Source organism: Sminthopsis crassicaudata, chromosome 4 (genome assembly GCF_048593235.1).
Source record: "Sminthopsis crassicaudata isolate SCR6 chromosome 4, ASM4859323v1, whole genome shotgun sequence".
Classification (NCBI taxonomy): Eukaryota; Metazoa; Chordata; class Mammalia; order Dasyuromorphia; family Dasyuridae; genus Sminthopsis; species Sminthopsis crassicaudata.
Window position 1 is genome coordinate 291,783,383 of NC_133620.1, and position 17,729 is coordinate 291,801,111.

The 17,729-nt window shown below is 40.6% G+C and overlaps 1 protein-coding gene across 6 annotated transcripts; it reads left to right on the forward strand.

Moving 5' to 3' along the window:
- The first annotated feature begins 2,893 nt into the window (after positions 1-2,893).
- Positions 2,894-17,401, forward strand: ABHD16A (abhydrolase domain containing 16A, phospholipase). Of its 6 annotated transcripts, none has more exons than XM_074311447.1 (20): positions 2,894-3,115; positions 4,104-4,160; positions 5,351-5,417; positions 5,633-5,719; positions 7,034-7,119; positions 9,460-9,533; positions 9,772-9,894; positions 10,366-10,480; positions 10,556-10,657; positions 13,132-13,195; positions 13,800-13,849; positions 14,316-14,439; positions 15,293-15,397; positions 15,934-15,997; positions 16,107-16,163; positions 16,272-16,334; positions 16,415-16,491; positions 16,578-16,676; positions 16,829-16,875; positions 17,059-17,401. In XM_074311447.1, the coding sequence occupies exons 1-20, from the start codon at positions 2,984-2,986 to the stop codon at positions 17,140-17,142; spliced, it is 1,677 nt and encodes a 558-aa protein (XP_074167548.1). In that variant the 5' UTR covers positions 2,894-2,983; the 3' UTR covers positions 17,143-17,401. The 6 variants fall into 6 exon arrangements, with proteins under 6 accessions (XP_074167548.1, XP_074167549.1, XP_074167553.1 ...); XM_074311448.1 differs by having other exon boundaries at positions 13,803-13,849; XM_074311450.1 differs by lacking the exon at positions 2,894-3,115 and adding an exon at positions 3,353-3,465.
- The last annotated feature ends 328 nt before the right edge of the window (positions 17,402-17,729 follow it).

The following is a 17,729-nucleotide window of genomic DNA, read 5'->3' on the forward strand; positions in this document are numbered from 1 at the left end:
GGGGAAGTTCCTTTATTTCAAACTCTTCTCTGGGAGAGGCCCACCCTCAGGGAATCAAGATAAGTGGTCTCATTCAGTTGGAAATCTTGGCCAGGGATGTGGTCTCACTCTCTATTGGGTTGAAGATTAGTCTGGAACTGTTCCCAGGAATTTAAACACCCAGTTAAGTAATTTTATTCAATTGGAGATCTTGGCCTGACAGTCAGCTCAAACTGCTCCCCAGCCCCTAGGCCAAAATTTATTCATATAATCAGTGGTTGGTCAAACTCTCTTTGCAGAAATCCCAAACAGGATTATGCCCTCCCAGGACTTTTGCCCACTGGTAAAGATATTATCTTCTCAGTGTCAATAAATCCCTTTTGCCCCACAGATTTTGGGTTTGTAAATTCTTTCTCATTGGACCTGCACCTCCAATCAGAGGGCATTTCCCATCCCAATTCTCGAACCTCATCACAACTACCACTGACCTCATCGTGTGTGTGTGTGTGTGTGTGTGTGTGTGTGTGTGTGTGTGTGTGTATTTTATGAAAGAAAGGGATTGCTAGGGAGACCAAGAAAAAGTTCATATAAAGATTTCAACATTTTTTTGTCCTATGTACTCCTTGGCTTTCAGTAAGCATTCCTGTACCCTATATTTAATAAAAGGAAAGAAATGAATTTGCCATGTCCTTATATATGACTTAAAATAGATTAATTTTCATTTTTTTTTTTAGCATTTTTTTAAGAAAGCAGAGTCAAATTGTTGTGGTTGGAAAGGGACCCCAAAAGATTGGGGAGGTCACAGACAAATGTCACAGGGTATCTCAAAAGAATCTGCAGGCTTGAACCATATCCAAGTCAAGGGGCAACATTTTTTGTCATTGTAATACTGATTAAAATGGACAAAATTCCAAATGAATTTAGCAAAGAACCAGAAGCAAGAAGACACAGTTAGCTAGATCTTCATTTCATTGATATGCTAATTTTATGGCCTAGAGGAGAACTGAGGTGTGATTTCAAGAATTTGGTTAATCAAGATCTGCAAATGCTTAACTTTGCATTTACTATTGCCAGTCTCTCAGAGAAACCTCTGATCACTCTTAAACCAGTTTTACCAAGCTTACCCCTTTCTGAGGTTTCAGAGGTCTCTGGTACTGTTGCATATGAACAGCAGTTGGAATACAACAATGCACAGGAGAGCAGTTGTATGCAAGCTCAGGATCTTTATTCACCTATCTACATCCTACCCTTTGACCTCCTGCATTCTCTTAGTTCCTACTCCCAACAGAGCTCCAAGGTAAAAACAGAGTGAGCTCCTCCTCCTTACACTTTAAATAGGGTCTATGAGGTCACAAGAATAGCCAATCAGAGAAGGAGACACTCCCTGTTAAGGAAACTATTTAAATATGGCCAGAGTTCCCGCCCACAATGTGGTCTCTGTTTGATCATGGAAATTACTTCCAGGTATCTCAAGCATTTCCACTTGTTTACTTCCTGGTTGCACAGAGCTGTGACCTTTGTCCTCTGACCCTTACACTGACCAGCAGATCTAAGACTATCCTAAAACCAGTAGATTTTTAGAATCATTGACAGATTGTTAGAACAATAGCATCCTGAGTTTAGAGAGTCTCAGGATCACTAATATATCTTCCCTGAATTTTAAGGGAAAAAATATTGTTATATTTCCAATCCAGAAGATTTTACAATCATTGACAAACAGATTGCCCGAACAATGGTATTTCAATGTTGGGAGTGGGGTGGGGTGGAGAACTCAGGATCACAGATTCCAAAGTCAAAAGATTTAGAATCACTGACATTGTTATGACAGAAGCTCCCTAAGATCAGGGGACCTCAAAATGATTGCTATATTTCCCCTAGAAGCTATAAAATATCATTATAAATAATGAGACTATTTATAAATAAATGTATAAAATCATAACAGGGATAAAATTTGGTTGACAAAAAACATTGCTAACATTGTTTCTTGTCAGCCTTGTTATGATTGAGATGCCTATATATTCTCATATTTCAATTTGTTTTCTGCTTTGGACTGGATTTGGACCAGTACTGAGAATCCTTTATTTACAAAGGTAAGTTTATAAATGAAATGTAAAACCTTGTGGTATGAATGGGATGAGTTCTTCCAACAGTGTTCCAAAAATGTTGCACTTTTATTCCCTGGAAGCTGTTTTGGCACTTGATTATCGGTTAGCCTGTATGAGTCTCTATTTCCCCTCCTATCTCCCCAGACTCACTATCTGGTTTTGGTGAACAGAAATTATTTCATATGTCTCTCACAGAAATTTCAGATAACTTTTTATTTTTCCCACCCACCTTTCGCTGCCTCAGAATTCCTTCTCCAACTCATGGTTTCCCCTCCCCCCACTGTTATTTTTGAGATGTTTTTCAAGTTCCCTGTAACCTCTGGGAAGCACAGAGACCCAAGAGGGAGCCACTGATACGCGTGATGATAGTTGAGCTGAGTCTAGAAGGAAACCAGAGGGTTCCAAAAAGAGGTGAGGCAGAAGAATTTTCTAGAGAAGAGGTGCTTAATAGAAATGTTGTCTCCTTCCTGGCACCCCGTAAACAGTTCTGCACACAGACGGATCTAACTAAACTCTGATTCTCTCCCAGTTCTTGTAAAGTGCTCAGCGTACAACTCTGCTTGATGGAAATTTCGCCTCAAAGCTCTGTGCAGACCCTGGTTTAAACTTTTCCGGCGGAACCTGAACAGCCCCAAGCCTAAACCCAGGCCGCCCAGTCCAGTCTTCTTCAATCCTCCCTCCCCACCTGTCAGCCCTCCAGGAAGGACCAAGCAGGGCCAAATGCTTCCCCCGACGGATTTAAGTCCGGACTAAGAGTTTCTGGAGGATGCCGGCACTGTACGTGATGACGTAAGGAATCACGCATCACCCAAGAGGCTAGGGAGAAGGCGGGGCGACTTGGCTGGGGGGGGGGTGGGGGGGAATTTGCCGCTGGAGGAGCCGCGGCTGGAACCGGGGTGATGGCGAAGCTGCTAAGCTGCGTCTTAGGCCCCCGGCTCTACCGGATCTATCGAGAGAGGGACTCAGGAAGAACCCAATCCAGCGTTCCCGGGACACCGGCTGCCATTGCCACCTCCCCGACCGAGTCCTGGGTGAGTCTTGTTCTCCCTCTCCCCCAGCTGGAGTCATGGTATGGTCCAAACCCGTTGCTACTTTAGCTCCCCGGAAGCACCCATAATTGGAATTAGGGGGAGCGTGTTAGTCTGCCGATTTCCCCACAAATACTGACCATCTGGATCTTTCCGGTGCCATTTAAGTGCTTGTGGAGGGAGCGTTTTTCCTTTCCCTCCATCTGTCTGTTTACACCTTCCTAATTTCTCTTTTATCTCGTTTGCTTTTTTTAACCTTACTCCCCTCTCCGCCCCCCTCCCCGGTTCAGCACTCCACCCTACTCGCGCGGGTTCTCCTGGTTCCTGCCGAAGCGCAGATGCTATTGGAAAGGGTGTGTTCTGACGGTGTTTGCCATTAAACTCCCTGCGTCTCAGTTCGAACTGTCGCTTTGTCCTTTTCTCTCCAGGTGTTTCACCTATGTTTGGCTCTTCATTTCCTTCTCGTAACGACTTCCCACCTACTTAGGCGCTGGTCCCCCGCCCCCAGAGTGGTGGTTGCCCCCTCCCACTCTGCCAGACCTGGAGAGCCCCACGAGGCAACTCTATTTTTAGAAGCAGGAGACATTTTATATTGTGTCCACTCATTGTGTCCACTGCCCCAGCCGCCCCGTTCTCTTTTTCTAATTTCTGCCATCTCTTCAGGCTTCCCCAGTTTGTTCTTCATAAAAGACTCCTTCCTTCTCCTGGGTCTCCCTCCCCCACCGTGTTTCATCCATCTCCAGAGGGGAGTTGCGAAAAAGGGGACAAAAGTCATTCATGGCTTTCTTCCCTGCTCTGGTGGTTTGGATCTTCCTTGGAGTAAGAGTGGGAGCGATGGAGTGGGGAGCCTGAGGTGGGCCTGTCCGGGACAGAGGAGACCCGAATCTAGAGAGGTCCGAACGAGGTCCAGGCACCTACAGGCGGGGGGTGCTTTCAGGGGAGGCTCCAACTGACTGCACAGGGCTAGGGTGTTTTTTTTTCTTTTTTCCAGGAGTCTTATTATCAGCCCAGGGCCCTAGAGAAGCACGCTGACAGCATCCTGGCCTTGGTGAGTTGGTCCTCTGCACTCTTCCCTCCCCAGACTTGTTTATGGCCCCTTCCCAGTGCAGAAGACTGATTAGGTTCTGAGCACGGGCTTTGAGCCCCAGCTGAGGAATTCTTTTCTCCCGGCTGTTAAGCCATACATCTTCCTCTGAGACTGTACAGGGGGTGAGGAAAACATGTTTACTCCCAGTTGGGACCTTCCCCGGGTACTAACTGCAAATACTACATCTCCTCAAGCAACAGGCTTTCTTTGCTTTGGTGAGAGCTCTTCTCTCCACTGGAGTTTTCATGTCAACATTTTTTCATACTGTCATTTGGGGACCAGAACATACCAAGTAGCAATGATGTAAAACATTCAGACAAATTGTATAGGAAGAAAATGCCTTTTAAGTTTGAAAAGATCATTTTTTTTTTTTTTTTAGATCTGTACCTGAGGAAGTTTCTTTTTGTATCAATATTCATTAGCAGTATTGATCATGACAGATGTATGATACAGTGGATAAAGGGCTGAGCTTTAAATCAGGAAGACTTGAATTAAAATCTATCCTTAGGCATTCCTTAAAGGGTGTGACAAGTCACTCAACCCTTTTCTGCCTTAGTTTCCCCATCTATAAAATGGGAAAAATAATGGCACCCATCTTCAAGAATCTTGTGCAGATCCAATAGGATGATATAATTAATTAGGCTTCCTAGAAAAGCTAAGAAGAAAGCACTGTGCAAAGTGAGTTCAATCCTAGAAATTTACTACTTATGTAACCTGAGCAAAGAAAACAAATTAATTGTCGGACATACAGATCTTATTCATATTGAGGCTGGCTAACTTGGGGAAAAATGCATTCCCCCCCTATTTTTCCCCCACCCCTCCAATGCATTTCTCTACTGCCTTTTCTCCCATGTATATCTTAATTTTCCTTTCCTCTTACCCTTTGACTTCCCTGTTTGATAATTTGCAAGACACTTCCAGTCTTCTTATCACCATTATTAATCACCCTTGGAAGAGTGAATTTTGGCAGAATGGAACATGCTTTCCTTAAACTCCTCCTCCCTTTAATATGGTTGTTCCAAATTACTTTTCATGCCACTTTGGAATGCTTGACTTTCTCCAGATTGGTCAGAATCCAGTGTTGGAAATGGGGGAGCATTCAAAGCAAAAGGAAAAACCTGACTGTCTATTTGTCCATTTTCCTACCACAGGCCTCAGTTCTCTGGTCCATCTCTTATTATTCCTCCCCCTTGGCTTTCTTCTACTTGTACAGAAAAGGTCAGTGTGGAGTTAAATTACTGGGTTGGGTTTTGGATAGTACAAATTTTGATTAAAAAAGAGAATCTTGTCTCAGGAGAAGGGTTCCTCTTGTGTTAGTAGGTATAGCAAATGCTCCCCAGAAAGACCAAGCAAATGCCCCAAATTAGGCTTTGAATAGAGGGGAAGAGCAACAGATGAAGGAAGAGCTTGAACTCAGCTTTTTCTCTTTTCAGGTTACTTGTGTATGTCAAAGGTGGTACCCTTCTCTCATTATGCAGGGACATTGCTACTGCTTCTAGCAGGTGTGGCCTGTCTTCGAGGTGAGCAAACCAAAATAGGCAAATTTAATATGCAGATATTTATTAATCACTTCTTGTTCTGGGCTTGGGGAGCACAAAGTAAGATTCTTTCCTTGTAGAATTTAGAGTTTCAGTGGAGAGATAAAACATAGTTGAATGAAAGATAAATGTAAAAAGAAGCTTGTGATAAATGTTAATGAATGGTTTGGCTGATGAATGTATTGGTTAGAGAAATTCCCAGAAACGATAGAATTTGAGCTGGGCGGACCGGAACTAGATTAGTGGAAAGAATAGAAGAAGACATTATATTTCCTGGAAAAAATATGATCTGAGCATGGAAGGGCCTAGCAAATTTAGGAGACATTGAGGAAACTAGTTTGATTAAAGTGTTTTTAGGGAAGTGGTGTGAAATAAGGCCTGGAAAGGTAGTTTGAGATTAAACTAGATTCAAAGAAGGCTTTGAAATTCTAAATTGGAATTTATTCAGCCGACCAAGTAACAATAAAAGTGATGCTTTATGAAGATTTAATGTGATGGATTAGAGAAGAATAAGATTAGTGAGGAGATTGTCATAATGATCTTGGGATGAGGCGATAATAGACTTGAATTAATATTCTGGAAAAGAAAGGAATAAAAAGAAAGAGATGAGTGAAAGTAAGAAACGGTTTCAAAGGGAGGATGCATAAAACTGTGAAAGACTTTTTTGATCTGATTTTTCTTTGTGCAGTCTCATAAAGGTGGGAATATGTTTAGAAGAATTGCACAAATTTAATCTATATTGGATTACTTGCTATCTAGGGGAGGGGGAGACCTGGGGGAGAGGGAGAAAAACATTGAACACAAGGTTTTGCAAAGGTGAATATTGAAAACTATCTTTGTAGGCTATTACAAAAAATAAGCAAAAAAAAAAAAAAAGGTACTAAAGAGTTTTTGTGACTAGAATAATGGTAATCTCATAAACAGAAATAGAAAAATCAAATTTTTTAGTAGTAAAGTTGAAGAAATTTGGCAGTGAAAGGAAGAAGAAAACTAACATATAGAGTAGGGCCACATGGATCATTAAGATAGGGGAGGCTGGAGCATATTAGAGGTGGAGAGATTGAAGAATCTAGGAAGAAGGAAGTCCTTGAGGGTACAAGATCTCTAAAGAACTGGAAGGTAAACAAGTCAGCTCCTCTTTATTTTCTTATGAATTAGGGCTTTTATCTTGAAATTCTTGGTTTCCATGTAATACCTTTTCTACTTTGGCGTTCTCTTTATAGCTTCATCTCCTATTTCCAAAATCTAGGAGTCTTATCTCCTAAACTAATAGATTTTTTTGGTATGTTCATTCAGGCATTGGCCGTTGGACCAACCCTCACTACATTCAGTTCATCACCATTTTGGAAGAGACTCATAGGAATAACTCCCCAGAGAATAAGGTATGGTCTTAAGTGAGAGGTAAGAGGAAAGGAGAGGAAAGGGAGAGCGAAGATACTTCAGAGATCACATAATACATTTTATATGTTAGGGAACTTAAACCCAGAGGGACTCATGGACTTACTCAAGATGTGAGCTAGTAAAGCACATAGGTATGATTCAAAACCATGTTCCCTAACTCTTTCCTTGCTCTTTCCTTTATACCATGATGCTGGAATGGCACAATCCAATATATAGCTGTCTTATCCTGCCTTTCCCTTTTCTGTAGTGGACTTCCTCTTTCCCTTCCTTTCTTTCTTTTTTTCTTCCACCCTCCTTTTCTCTCTTCATTTCCCTTCCACTTCCCCAGATTTTCTTTTTCCCTTCTTATCTCATTCAACTTCTGTGCCCAGTCAGGAAGTACAGCAGCCACTCATGAGAGTGGCTTTGCATTATTCATATAATTCTTCCCAGGTTTTTCCAAAAACTATTTAAAAAAAATTTTTATTTTATTTTATTTTTTAAAATAGTTTTTATTTACCAGATATTTGCATGGGTAATTTTACAACATTAACAATTGCCAAACCATTTGTTCCAATTTTTCCCCTCCTTCCCCCTCCCCCCAGATGGCAAGTCGACCAATACATGTTAAATATGCTAGAGTATAAATTAAATACAATATATGTATTCATGACCAAACAGTTGTTTTGCTGAACAAAAAGAATCGGACTTTGAAATAGTGTATGTTTAGCTTGTGAAGGAAATCCAAAATGCAGGTGGACAAAATTAGAGGGATTGGGAATTCTATGTAGTGGTTCATAGTCATCTCCCAGAGTTCTTTTGCTGGGTGTAGCTAGTTCAGTTCATTACTGCCCTATTGGAACTAATTTGGTTCATCTCATTGTTGGAGAGGGCCACGTCCATCAGAATTGATCATCATATAGTATTGTTGTTGAAGTATATAATGATCTCCTGGTCCTGCTCATTTCACTCAGCATCAGTTCATGTAAGTCTCTCCAGGCCTTTCTGAAATTCCAAAAACTATTTTGATTATTATAGCACAATTCTATCATAACTCTTTTAGCCATTCCTCAATTGGTGGGCATCCAATTCTTTGCTACACAAAAAGAGTTACTAAAAAATATTTTTTGTTCTTATCCGTCCTTTTCCTTTTTCTTTGATACTTTTGGAATACAGACCTGGTAATGGTATTGCTCAATTTTACAATCTATTGACATAATTGCCAATTGTTCTCCAGAATGGTTGGACCAGTTCGTAAAACCACCAACAGTTCATCAATATACCTATTCTTGTCCTTGTCCCCTCTGGTATTTGTCATTTCTGATAGGATTAAAGTGGTATGGCAGATGATTTGTTTATTTTGCATTTCTTTAATTGGTAATAATTTAGGGCATTTTTTCCATATGATTATAGATAGCTTTGTTTTTTTATTTTTCTTCTGAAAACTAACTGTTTATATCCTTAATGGCTCTTATTTTTATAAATTTGACTCAGTTCTGTACTCAGTATATATTTGAGAAATTAGACCGTTATCAGAGAAACTTGAAATAAAAATTTGTTGATATTCATTTTTATCTCTTAGTTTGGTAATTCCCTTGATCCTCTTTTAATTAAACTATTGTTGCTTTTGCTTTCTCTGAGATCATAATTACTACCCCTGCCTTTAACTCGTGTATGTATTTTTTTTGTTTCAAGTGTGTTTAAGTCCAGCATATTGTTGGATTCTGGTTTCTAATACATTTTGCTATCTGCTTATATTTTATGGATAAATTCATCTTATCCTTTCACAGTTATGATTACTATGTATGTCTTCCATCTCATTTTTCTTCTCTTCTCCTACATGCAAAACAAATAAGTAAATTTCTTTTAGGGTTAGGGTTATTACCAGCTAATAGATTAGGGAAGACATCATGTAGAAGCTGTCCCTTAACTGTTTTTAGGGAAATGAATAATTTTCAGTGATGGAAGTTAGGTGTGAGTGCATTCCAACCATGGAGGAATCAAAGACAACTAGTGCAAAGGCACAGATAGGAGGGAAAGTATAATGTGTGAGGTACATCTAGAAAAACAATTTGCCTAGGCATTAGAATGTAGGAAAGGCAATATATAATCAGATTGAAACAGAAGAGTTTAAATCTGATTTCAGAGGCAACAGTATATAGAAGTGTTATTGAGAGAGTAGTATTATACAATCAGAGAGTGGGGTGGAAGAGGGAATAATAATAAGTTTGGTTTTGAATATAATGTGTTTGATGCCTACATGATATTCAATTTAGAAAGTATTAATGATGGGTATACTTATTATTTTCTTCCCCTTTTTTTTCTTTCCCCGAAAACAATAGAAACAATTGTCTGCTTACAATTTTGACTTTAAGAGCTGGCCTGTTGACTTCCACTGGAAAGAACCCAGCAGCTGGTGAGTCCCCTGCTCTCCTTTTCCTTTCCTTTTGTCCTACCTTTTAGGGATTCAGCCATCTTTTCCTTACATATCTCTGTCCTCTGCTACCTCTTCATTTCATCCCATTCTTTCCTTCCCCCTCAGCCATTGCTTAGCATGCCCCTTTCTCAGATACCATTTCTATTAGGGACTCAGGCATCTTAGTCCTTGGTTCCAACACTATTGGTGTCTTCCCTACCATGTCTTTTGCCTTCAGGAAGGATACCCAACATGGTCTCTCCCACAAAGGTGTATCTCTGCTTCGAACTGAACCACTACATCGGGGAACAGCTGATAATTTACTCAACCGGGTTAAGAAGCTTCCCTGTCAGATTGCCAGGTATAGGATTGAAAAGTGAGATTCTCTGTTGAGGGGGAAATCTAGAATCAGAAAACTTAAAGATCTAACTCAGTTCCCTCATTTTATGTATGCGAATTACTCCTTGGTTTTTTAACAGGCCTGTATAGTGGGAGGAAGTTCTAGAGTTGTGATAAGCCTGCTAGTTTTGAGTAAGATAGGTAATTCTAGATTACATGATTGTTTAGTTAGTGTGCTGTGAAATTCATGGTAAGGATAGGAGTTGAAGAGGGATGCTTTTTGGTAATCAATTTGGATTTACATTTGGTGGAGTTGGAAGAATGCTGACAGGGTATTGTATTTGATACTAGGAGTTGCTTTGACACTTGATAGGCTAAATTTTTCCAAGTTGTTCCATGGAGGGTTACAGCTCGCTAATGATTAGGCATTTGTTGTGTTCAGAATCAGGGTTCTGAGTGCTCTCTGTAGGATTAATCCCATGTTTCTTCATAGTTTTTTGGTGGCACATACTCTGGGACGCCGGATGCTGTACCCTGGTTCTGTGTACCTGCTGCAAAAGGCCCTCATGCCCATGCTGCTGCAGGGCCAAGCTCGACTGGTAGAAGAGGTGAGACGCTCTTGACCTGCCCCTCTTTTCTTACTGGCATCTCTAAAATTAACCCATTTCCTCTTTGTTTTTCAGTTTAATGGTCGGCGAGCCAAACTGGTAGCCTGTGATGGTAATGAGATTGATACCATGTTCATTGACAGAAGAGGCACATCAGAATCTCAAGGACAGAAGCTAGTGAGTTGAAATTGGGGAATAAGAGAGTGCTATAAAAAATGGATGTTGATATGGTTGTAGTAGAGAGTTTCATCTGTAAAATGAGGGGGCTAAACTTAATGATCTTTATTCACATCCCTTGTTCTGATTCTTATCAGCTTTATAACTTATTAGAAATGCCTGATCAGACAAAAACTGCTCTACTCTGGCACAGAAATTAGGTCTGAGAATTCTTAACTGGGAATAACTTGACTTATAAAGCTGATTCTAATCAGAACAAGAGCAATCTTCAGAGAGAAGCAAAGGGAAATAGATTTATGCTTTGCTTCTGTCCTTTAAAAACCCTCCCCTGGCTAAAGGTTCCTTAATATAGAAAAACCAGTGGATGAATATTATCTGCAAGATGCAGAAACTTATGGGGAGGGGGGGCATGGGACAAATGTAAATCAGTAGATTAAGCTCATGGCTTGAAATGTGTTATAAGTACCTTAATCCTTCTAGGCCTGAGTTTCCTAATCTGCATTGGACTGATGGAATTTAGTAATTTCTAAGGTTTCTTCCAGCTTTAAATATATGATCCCATAATTCTAGAAATACACTGTAGTGTAGACATTGCTTTCTGACAAATATGGAGTGGGTAGCCAACTCATAATAATAGTTGCTGGGCTCTTAGGAGATGGCAGTAGAAAATAAAGATTATCCCTGGCCTTGAGGAGCTTAAAGTTTCCAAATACTTGATACACACAAATAAAACAACTAGAGGACAAAAGCATACATTTATTTCATTGTTTTTGAAATTGGGTCTGTCTATCTTGCCAGAGCTAGAAGTGTAGTGGTCTCTCATGGGCCCAGTCCCACTGCTGAATGTCATGGGAGTTTTATCTGGTTTCATTTTTGACCTGGGCTGGTTCTTAGGCAGCTTAGTGGTTCCTCGAATACCCTATCCCCCACCACATAATGTCAAATTGACAATTGAGATATTATAAAGTATTTAGACTCAAGAAGACCTGAGTTTAATTCAGGCTCAGACTAGGTACCTAGTTGTTGTGTGACCCTGGGCAAGTCACTTAACAAATGTTTGCTTCCTTTGTAAATGAGGATAATAAAATAGTACCTCCCTCATAGGGTTATGATGAGGATCAAGTGAGCTAATATTTAAAAGTGATTTGCAAACTTTAAAGAACTGTATAAACTTTAGCTGCTGTTATTACCATATTCAGTTTTAGTTGTTATTTAATACAGATACTGATAGTGGGAAATGCAGTATCTTAGTATTTCCTAGATCAAAGAATTCACTAGATTTAACTTCCCCAGTAGCAGGGAGTACCAGTTTGTACTACTCTCCTTGATCCAAAAGCATCAGTATTTTGTAGACTATCAGAACTGGAAAGATTTTTGCATCCAATTTAGTACAAGAGAAGAAGCATACCCAAAGGTCAGGTTACTTGTTGGAGGTCACAGGTTTTTTGTTTTTTTGTTTTTTTTAATATAGCTTTTTATTTACAAAACATATTCATGATTAATTTTTTCAACATTGACCCTTGCAAATCCTTCTTTTCCAAATTTTCCCTTTTTTCTCCCTACCCCCTCCTAGGAGATCTAGGGATGGCAGGTAGTCCAATACATGATAAATATGTTAAATTATATGTTAATCTGAAATATGCATACATATTTATGTAGTTATCTAGAAAGAAAGAAAAAAACCTGAGAAGGAAAACAAAAATGCAAACAAACAATAACAGAAAGAGTGAAAATGCTATGTTGTGGTCCACACTCAGCTGGAATAGTCCTCTCTCTGGGTGTAGATGACTCTCTTCATCACTAAACAATTGGAACTGGTTTGAATCAAGTCATTGTTGAAGAGAGCCACGCCCAACAGTCAATGTATAGTCTTCTTGTTGCCATGTATAATGATGTGGTTCTGCTCATTTCATTAGCTGATAGGTTTTGAATCAGGACTCAAACCCTGGGTATCTTTCTTCTAGCCTCATTTTCTTGCTACAACCTTCCGCTGGCCAAGTAGTTCTACATCATAATTCAAACAATATGTTTTGTGGTAAGTTAATAGAAAACAAGCCAGTGGTCTGCTTCAGATTAGGATTAGTCAGGGACTACTTTCAAGAAGTGTTGAATTCCTTGGGAGTGTTCTGAGAAAGAATGATCTCTACTAGTTAAGACAGTCAAAAAGGACTGAAAGACCTTGGGGGGGGGGCAATAGAGAGCTATCTTTAGGGCTATGTGGTTTAATGACTAAATTTTTGCTGTTAACAAAAAGATTCCCTCTAGGAGCTAGAGGAACATATAAATCTACTTTGCATTTTAGATTTGTGCACCATATATGGTCATTTTCTTAAAGGAGAATTCCAACGTGGTCTTCTTGTTTCCCTCTGAAGAGTCCAATCCAATCACTTCAATGCACTCTTTGCTATGCCTTCTCCTGGCTTAAGAGCATTAGGGGAGATGTCTCTCTCAGACAACATTCCTCCCTCTCTTAGGTAATCTGCTGTGAGGGGAATGCTGGATTCTATGAGGTTGGCTGTCTTTCTACTCCTCTGGAAGGTGAGACCTCTGAACTATCTCTTTGTCACCTGTATGTATTTTTGTTCTTTGGTCTAATCCAAGCCCCCTTCCTTTTTTTTCCTTCTGAGACCTCTTCAACCCCCTTGGTAAGACTCCTACCCTCCATCTGCCACCCTTCCTTAGCTCCCTTTTGTTATAATTTATCTCTCCTGTGATAACATATATCCCTCTCCTTGGTATAAATGTACTCCTAATTGTCACTTTCTTGATATTCCTCTCATTACAGTGTCCCTCTGTTAAGTAAGTCCTCCTGAGTAACTGAGGTGGGAAGAGGTGTTAAGTAGTTTCTTTCATCTATCCTCAGCTCCCCCTTCTTTTCCCTCCCTGCATTTTCTTAGCCCTTGATACAATCTTCCTGCTTTGTGCTAGAATATGTTGGAAGAATTTATCTCCAAATTTTGGAGTGTTTAGAGCTCTCTGATAAGTTTTTGCTATACTTCCTTTGTCTCTTTTTCCTCTCCCAAGAAGGTGTTCCATTCCTTTGTGATTTTCAGGACATGAGATCTCAGGATTCTGAGATCACTGAGTTCAGATCACTGTCTTCCTCCCTCTCCATCCCTTTTCCCCCAACCCTATATTACAGCAGGATATTCGGTCCTGGGTTGGAATCATCCTGGCTTTGCTGGCAGCACGGTGAGAGCCTCTCTTTAGTCCTTTGCCTCCCATTTCTCAGATTGGTGTAAAAAAAAATTCATTCTCCCATGGGAGAGGGAGGTTGTAGATTTCTATATTATTTCCCTGGACTTTCTTTTTGTGTAATTTCCCACCTAATTGGGTTTGCCTGGGAAAGCCAATTGTTGGGAGGTGGGGACTTATGGAGATGGAAATTTTGGACTTTTTTTCTGCTTTTAGATACATGCTCTTTCTGTGTCCCAAATAGATTGGGAATATCCTTTATAAGAAGATAGGGAAAGAATATCATTAATTAGAGGAACTACCTTTTCCACCACCTTTTTTCTCTACATCCACTCTTTCAATAATAGGCTCTGGGAATATTTTCACTGGTTTGGAAGTTTCAGGGAGGAAGGATCTGTTTTTAGTTTGAGGTGTATAGCCTTTGGTGCTGCAGGAACGTTTACTCTTTACTTTGCTCCTGTAGGGAGTGCCATTCCCGCAGAATGAAGCCAATGCCATGGATGTGGTGATCCAATTTGCTATCCATCGCCTCAACTTCCAGCCACAGGACATCATACTCTATGCTTGGTCCATTGGGGGTTTTACTGGTATACATCTCCCCATGCCCAAAATGTATTATAGCTTTTGCTTCTATCCCTATCCAAGGTGGTCTCCCTGAGCTTTCTCACTTTGCTTTTCACCTACTACTCAGCTAATATCCGCTTATAGAGCATTGGAAATTAGAGTAGAAAAGACAATGAAGATCATTCTTGTCCTAATTTTTCATTTCATAAAAGTGGAAACCAAGTTCTGGAGCAGGAGAAATAACTTGCTTAAGATTACAGTTAGGAAGGGGAGGGTGAGAAATAAGTAGGAAATTAGGCAAGAATGAATACTTTCTCATAGCAATGTATTCAGAATTGTGCTATGGTTTTGTTTGTTTTTGGTAAGACAATTGGGATTGTGACTCCCCTAAGATTTATAAACTAGTTAGTATTAAGTATCTGAATCCCCGATTTGAACCCAGGTCCCTTTGACTTCAGGGAAGGTACTCTATCCATTTTGCATTTTGTGGTTTGAGGACAAGGATAGAGGGGATTGGATGAATTACCTATGAGGCTAGAAGAATGGGATACATCCACATTCCCATATTCCTCATCACTCTCTTTTATCCCCATCATTTTGTGACTTTGCTCACTCAAACTATTACTGAAATAGGAAAGAAACTCTAGGAGAATAATGGCACTTAAGAATGAGGAGGCCCTTGTGTTCATTCTTCCCTACTTTCTCCTGAAGTAATATATCTTGGTAATTAAAATTTGGAGATTAGGAGTGGGCAGAGAGACTAAGAACCTAAAATTAAATGAATGGCACAGAGTATGGGACTGAAGGGGTGGGCTTTAATAGGAGTTGGAAGGCTTCAGTTCCTATCCTGATTGCGCCTCCTCTTCCCTCACCCAGCCACGTGGGCTGCCATGTCCTATCCAGATATCAGTGCTGTGATACTAGATGCCTCCTTTGATGACTTGATACCTTTGGCTCTAAAGGTTATGCCTGACAGCTGGAGTGAGTGGGGACCCATGGAGAGGGCTGGGGGAGAGGTTGGGGAGAATGGGATAGTCCCTTGAATGGGGAAAATCTCTGATGAGAAAGGTCTGGGGAAATTGCTGTAGAGTTGCTGACAAACAGGGCAATACAATTCCCAAAGGGGAGGTCTGAGAATTCTGATTCCATCCTCATATATGGAATCCTCTTTCTATTCTTCATCAAGACATGCCAGATACTGCCAAGCTGAACAAGTATGGCTACAGACTGTATTGTTCAGGGGCTAGCAATTCTGAGTCCCTTCTCCAGAAGATTAGCTATTAGGGAATTTTTTTTTTTTTTTTCACCCCAGCAAACTCATGAAGATAATGTATCATGGTTTGGTTGTGATCTGGCTTGATGGAGGGAGTTCCCACACTGATGAAATAATAGATTTCTGAAATATAGTGGAAATAGCCATATCTCTTTCTTATGTAGGCACAAGACTGCTGTCATAGAGGGGTAACTTGAGATATTCTTGTGGTTTTAGTGATTTCCTTTCCTTTCTCCTATTCCAGAAACCCTTGTGACTCGAACTGTGAGACAACACCTTAATCTGAATAATGCTGAGCAGTTATGCAGGTGAAGGAGAAACCCAAGCAGGGCCTCAGGGATAATGGGGTGAAAGAGGAGAGGAAGTTATTTTTGTTTTGGTCTCTGATTCCATGGACTGGTATTCTTGTTTCTCCAGGTATCAGGGGCCAGTGCTACTGATCCGACGAACCAAGGATGAGATCATCACCACTACGTGAGTCATGAGATCAACTTACATCTGTTTCCTCCAGTTTCTCCATCCCTATTTCTCAGAGTCCTGGAATTTGTACTCCTCTTAAGACTTTCTTCTTCTAATATCCAGGGTCCCTGATGATATTATGTCCAACCGTGGCAATAACCTTCTATTGAAACTCTTGCAACACCGGTGAGTGGTGGGGTGAAGCTTTGAAAGTAAGAGGGGGGAAAGGAGGGAGAAGGGATCTTGATCTCAGCCCTCTCTCTTAGGTACCCCAAGGTAATGGGGGAGGAGAGCCTTCGAGTGGTGAGACAATGGTTGGAGGCTTCCTCCCAGCTAGAGGAAGGTGAGAGGAAGGGGGCTAGGATAAGAGCTAAGGATAGCTCCTGCTGAACTATGGTTCTGACTGTCTCCTATTAACCCCTGCCCTAGCCTCTGTGTATAGCCGCTGGGAAGTGGATGAGGATTGGTGTGTGTCTGTTCTTCGATCCTATCAGACAGAACATGGGGGTGACTTCCCCTGGAGTGTTGGTAAGGCTTAGGGACTTTTAGAAGTTCATATTCTGGGAATAAGATTTAACGGATGAAAGGGGGGAAAACTCTGGGGCTAAAAATTTTAGGCTGAGTAGTTCAGGGGATAGGGAAGGGGATGCGCTGTATTTGATTAGCTGCTTTTTCTTCAGGTGATGACATTAGTGAAGATGGGCAGCGGCAGCTCGCCTTGTTTTTGGTGAGTTTTGTTTGATTTCCCTCTCTTTGAGTCTAGATATCAAGGGTGATCAAAATATTCCCAGGGAAATGGTTAGGGAATGCCTAAGAGAAGACCCTTGAGGAAAGAGAGAAAATCTTTCAAATGTTTCTACTCTTTGACCAATTGTCTTAAATTTTTTCTTCATATCTGGCTCTCTTTCAGGCTCGGAAACATTTACACAACTTTGAGGCCACCCACTGTACCCCACTTCCTCCCCATGAATTCCAGATACCTTGGAAGCTCTAGAAGAGCCTGAAAGGGGAGGTAGTTTTTTTTGGGGGGAAAGGTGTAATGAGTGGGGAATCCTTTTCTCTGTGATACTTCATGTTCACATAGTCTATTGTTTTGGGAGAATAGAGGGATTGTCCATCCTCCTTTTTTCCCCAGCCCCTTCTACAGCATGACTTCGGCCTCCCCTATCTTTCTACATTCTCCTTCCTACTCCTTTAAAAGTTTAAATGATCACAGATTATTCATAATAATAAAAGGTATTTTTTTTATCTGGCTGGCTGAGTTTGTGATGATGAAAATTGGGGTCTTAAGGTGAGGGAGTCTATGTTCCAGAGGATACTGGGGCCTTAGGGATGACTCCTGATGGGTCTTTTCTCTGTTCAACCACCATTATCTCTTTTGTCCTCTCAAGCTTATCGTCTTGAAAATGATTACCTTTTATTCCTCTGCTAGCATCCAGTTCACCACTATCAGTCCCATCTTTTCTCTAATCCCCTCATTATCTTTTGCCTGTATTTGACTCCCACTTTTGTTTCTCTGCTTTTGGGCTCTCTATACATTACAATAAGCAAATTTATCTGATCAAGTTTATATTTCTTGAA

Excerpts from the sequence above, each read along its gene's own strand:
- ABHD16A (XM_074311447.1), top strand. The coding sequence starts at position 2,984 with ATGGCGAAGCTGCTAAGCTGCGTCTTAGGCCCCCGGCTCTACCGGATC. Across the intron at positions 3,116-4,103 it reads CCTCCCCGACCGAGTCCTGG|GAGTCTTATTATCAGCCCAG; the intron begins GTGAGTCTTGTT and ends TCTTTTTTCCAG. Across the intron at positions 16,492-16,577 it reads TTCCTCCCAGCTAGAGGAAG|CCTCTGTGTATAGCCGCTGG; the intron begins GTGAGAGGAAGG and ends CCCCTGCCCTAG.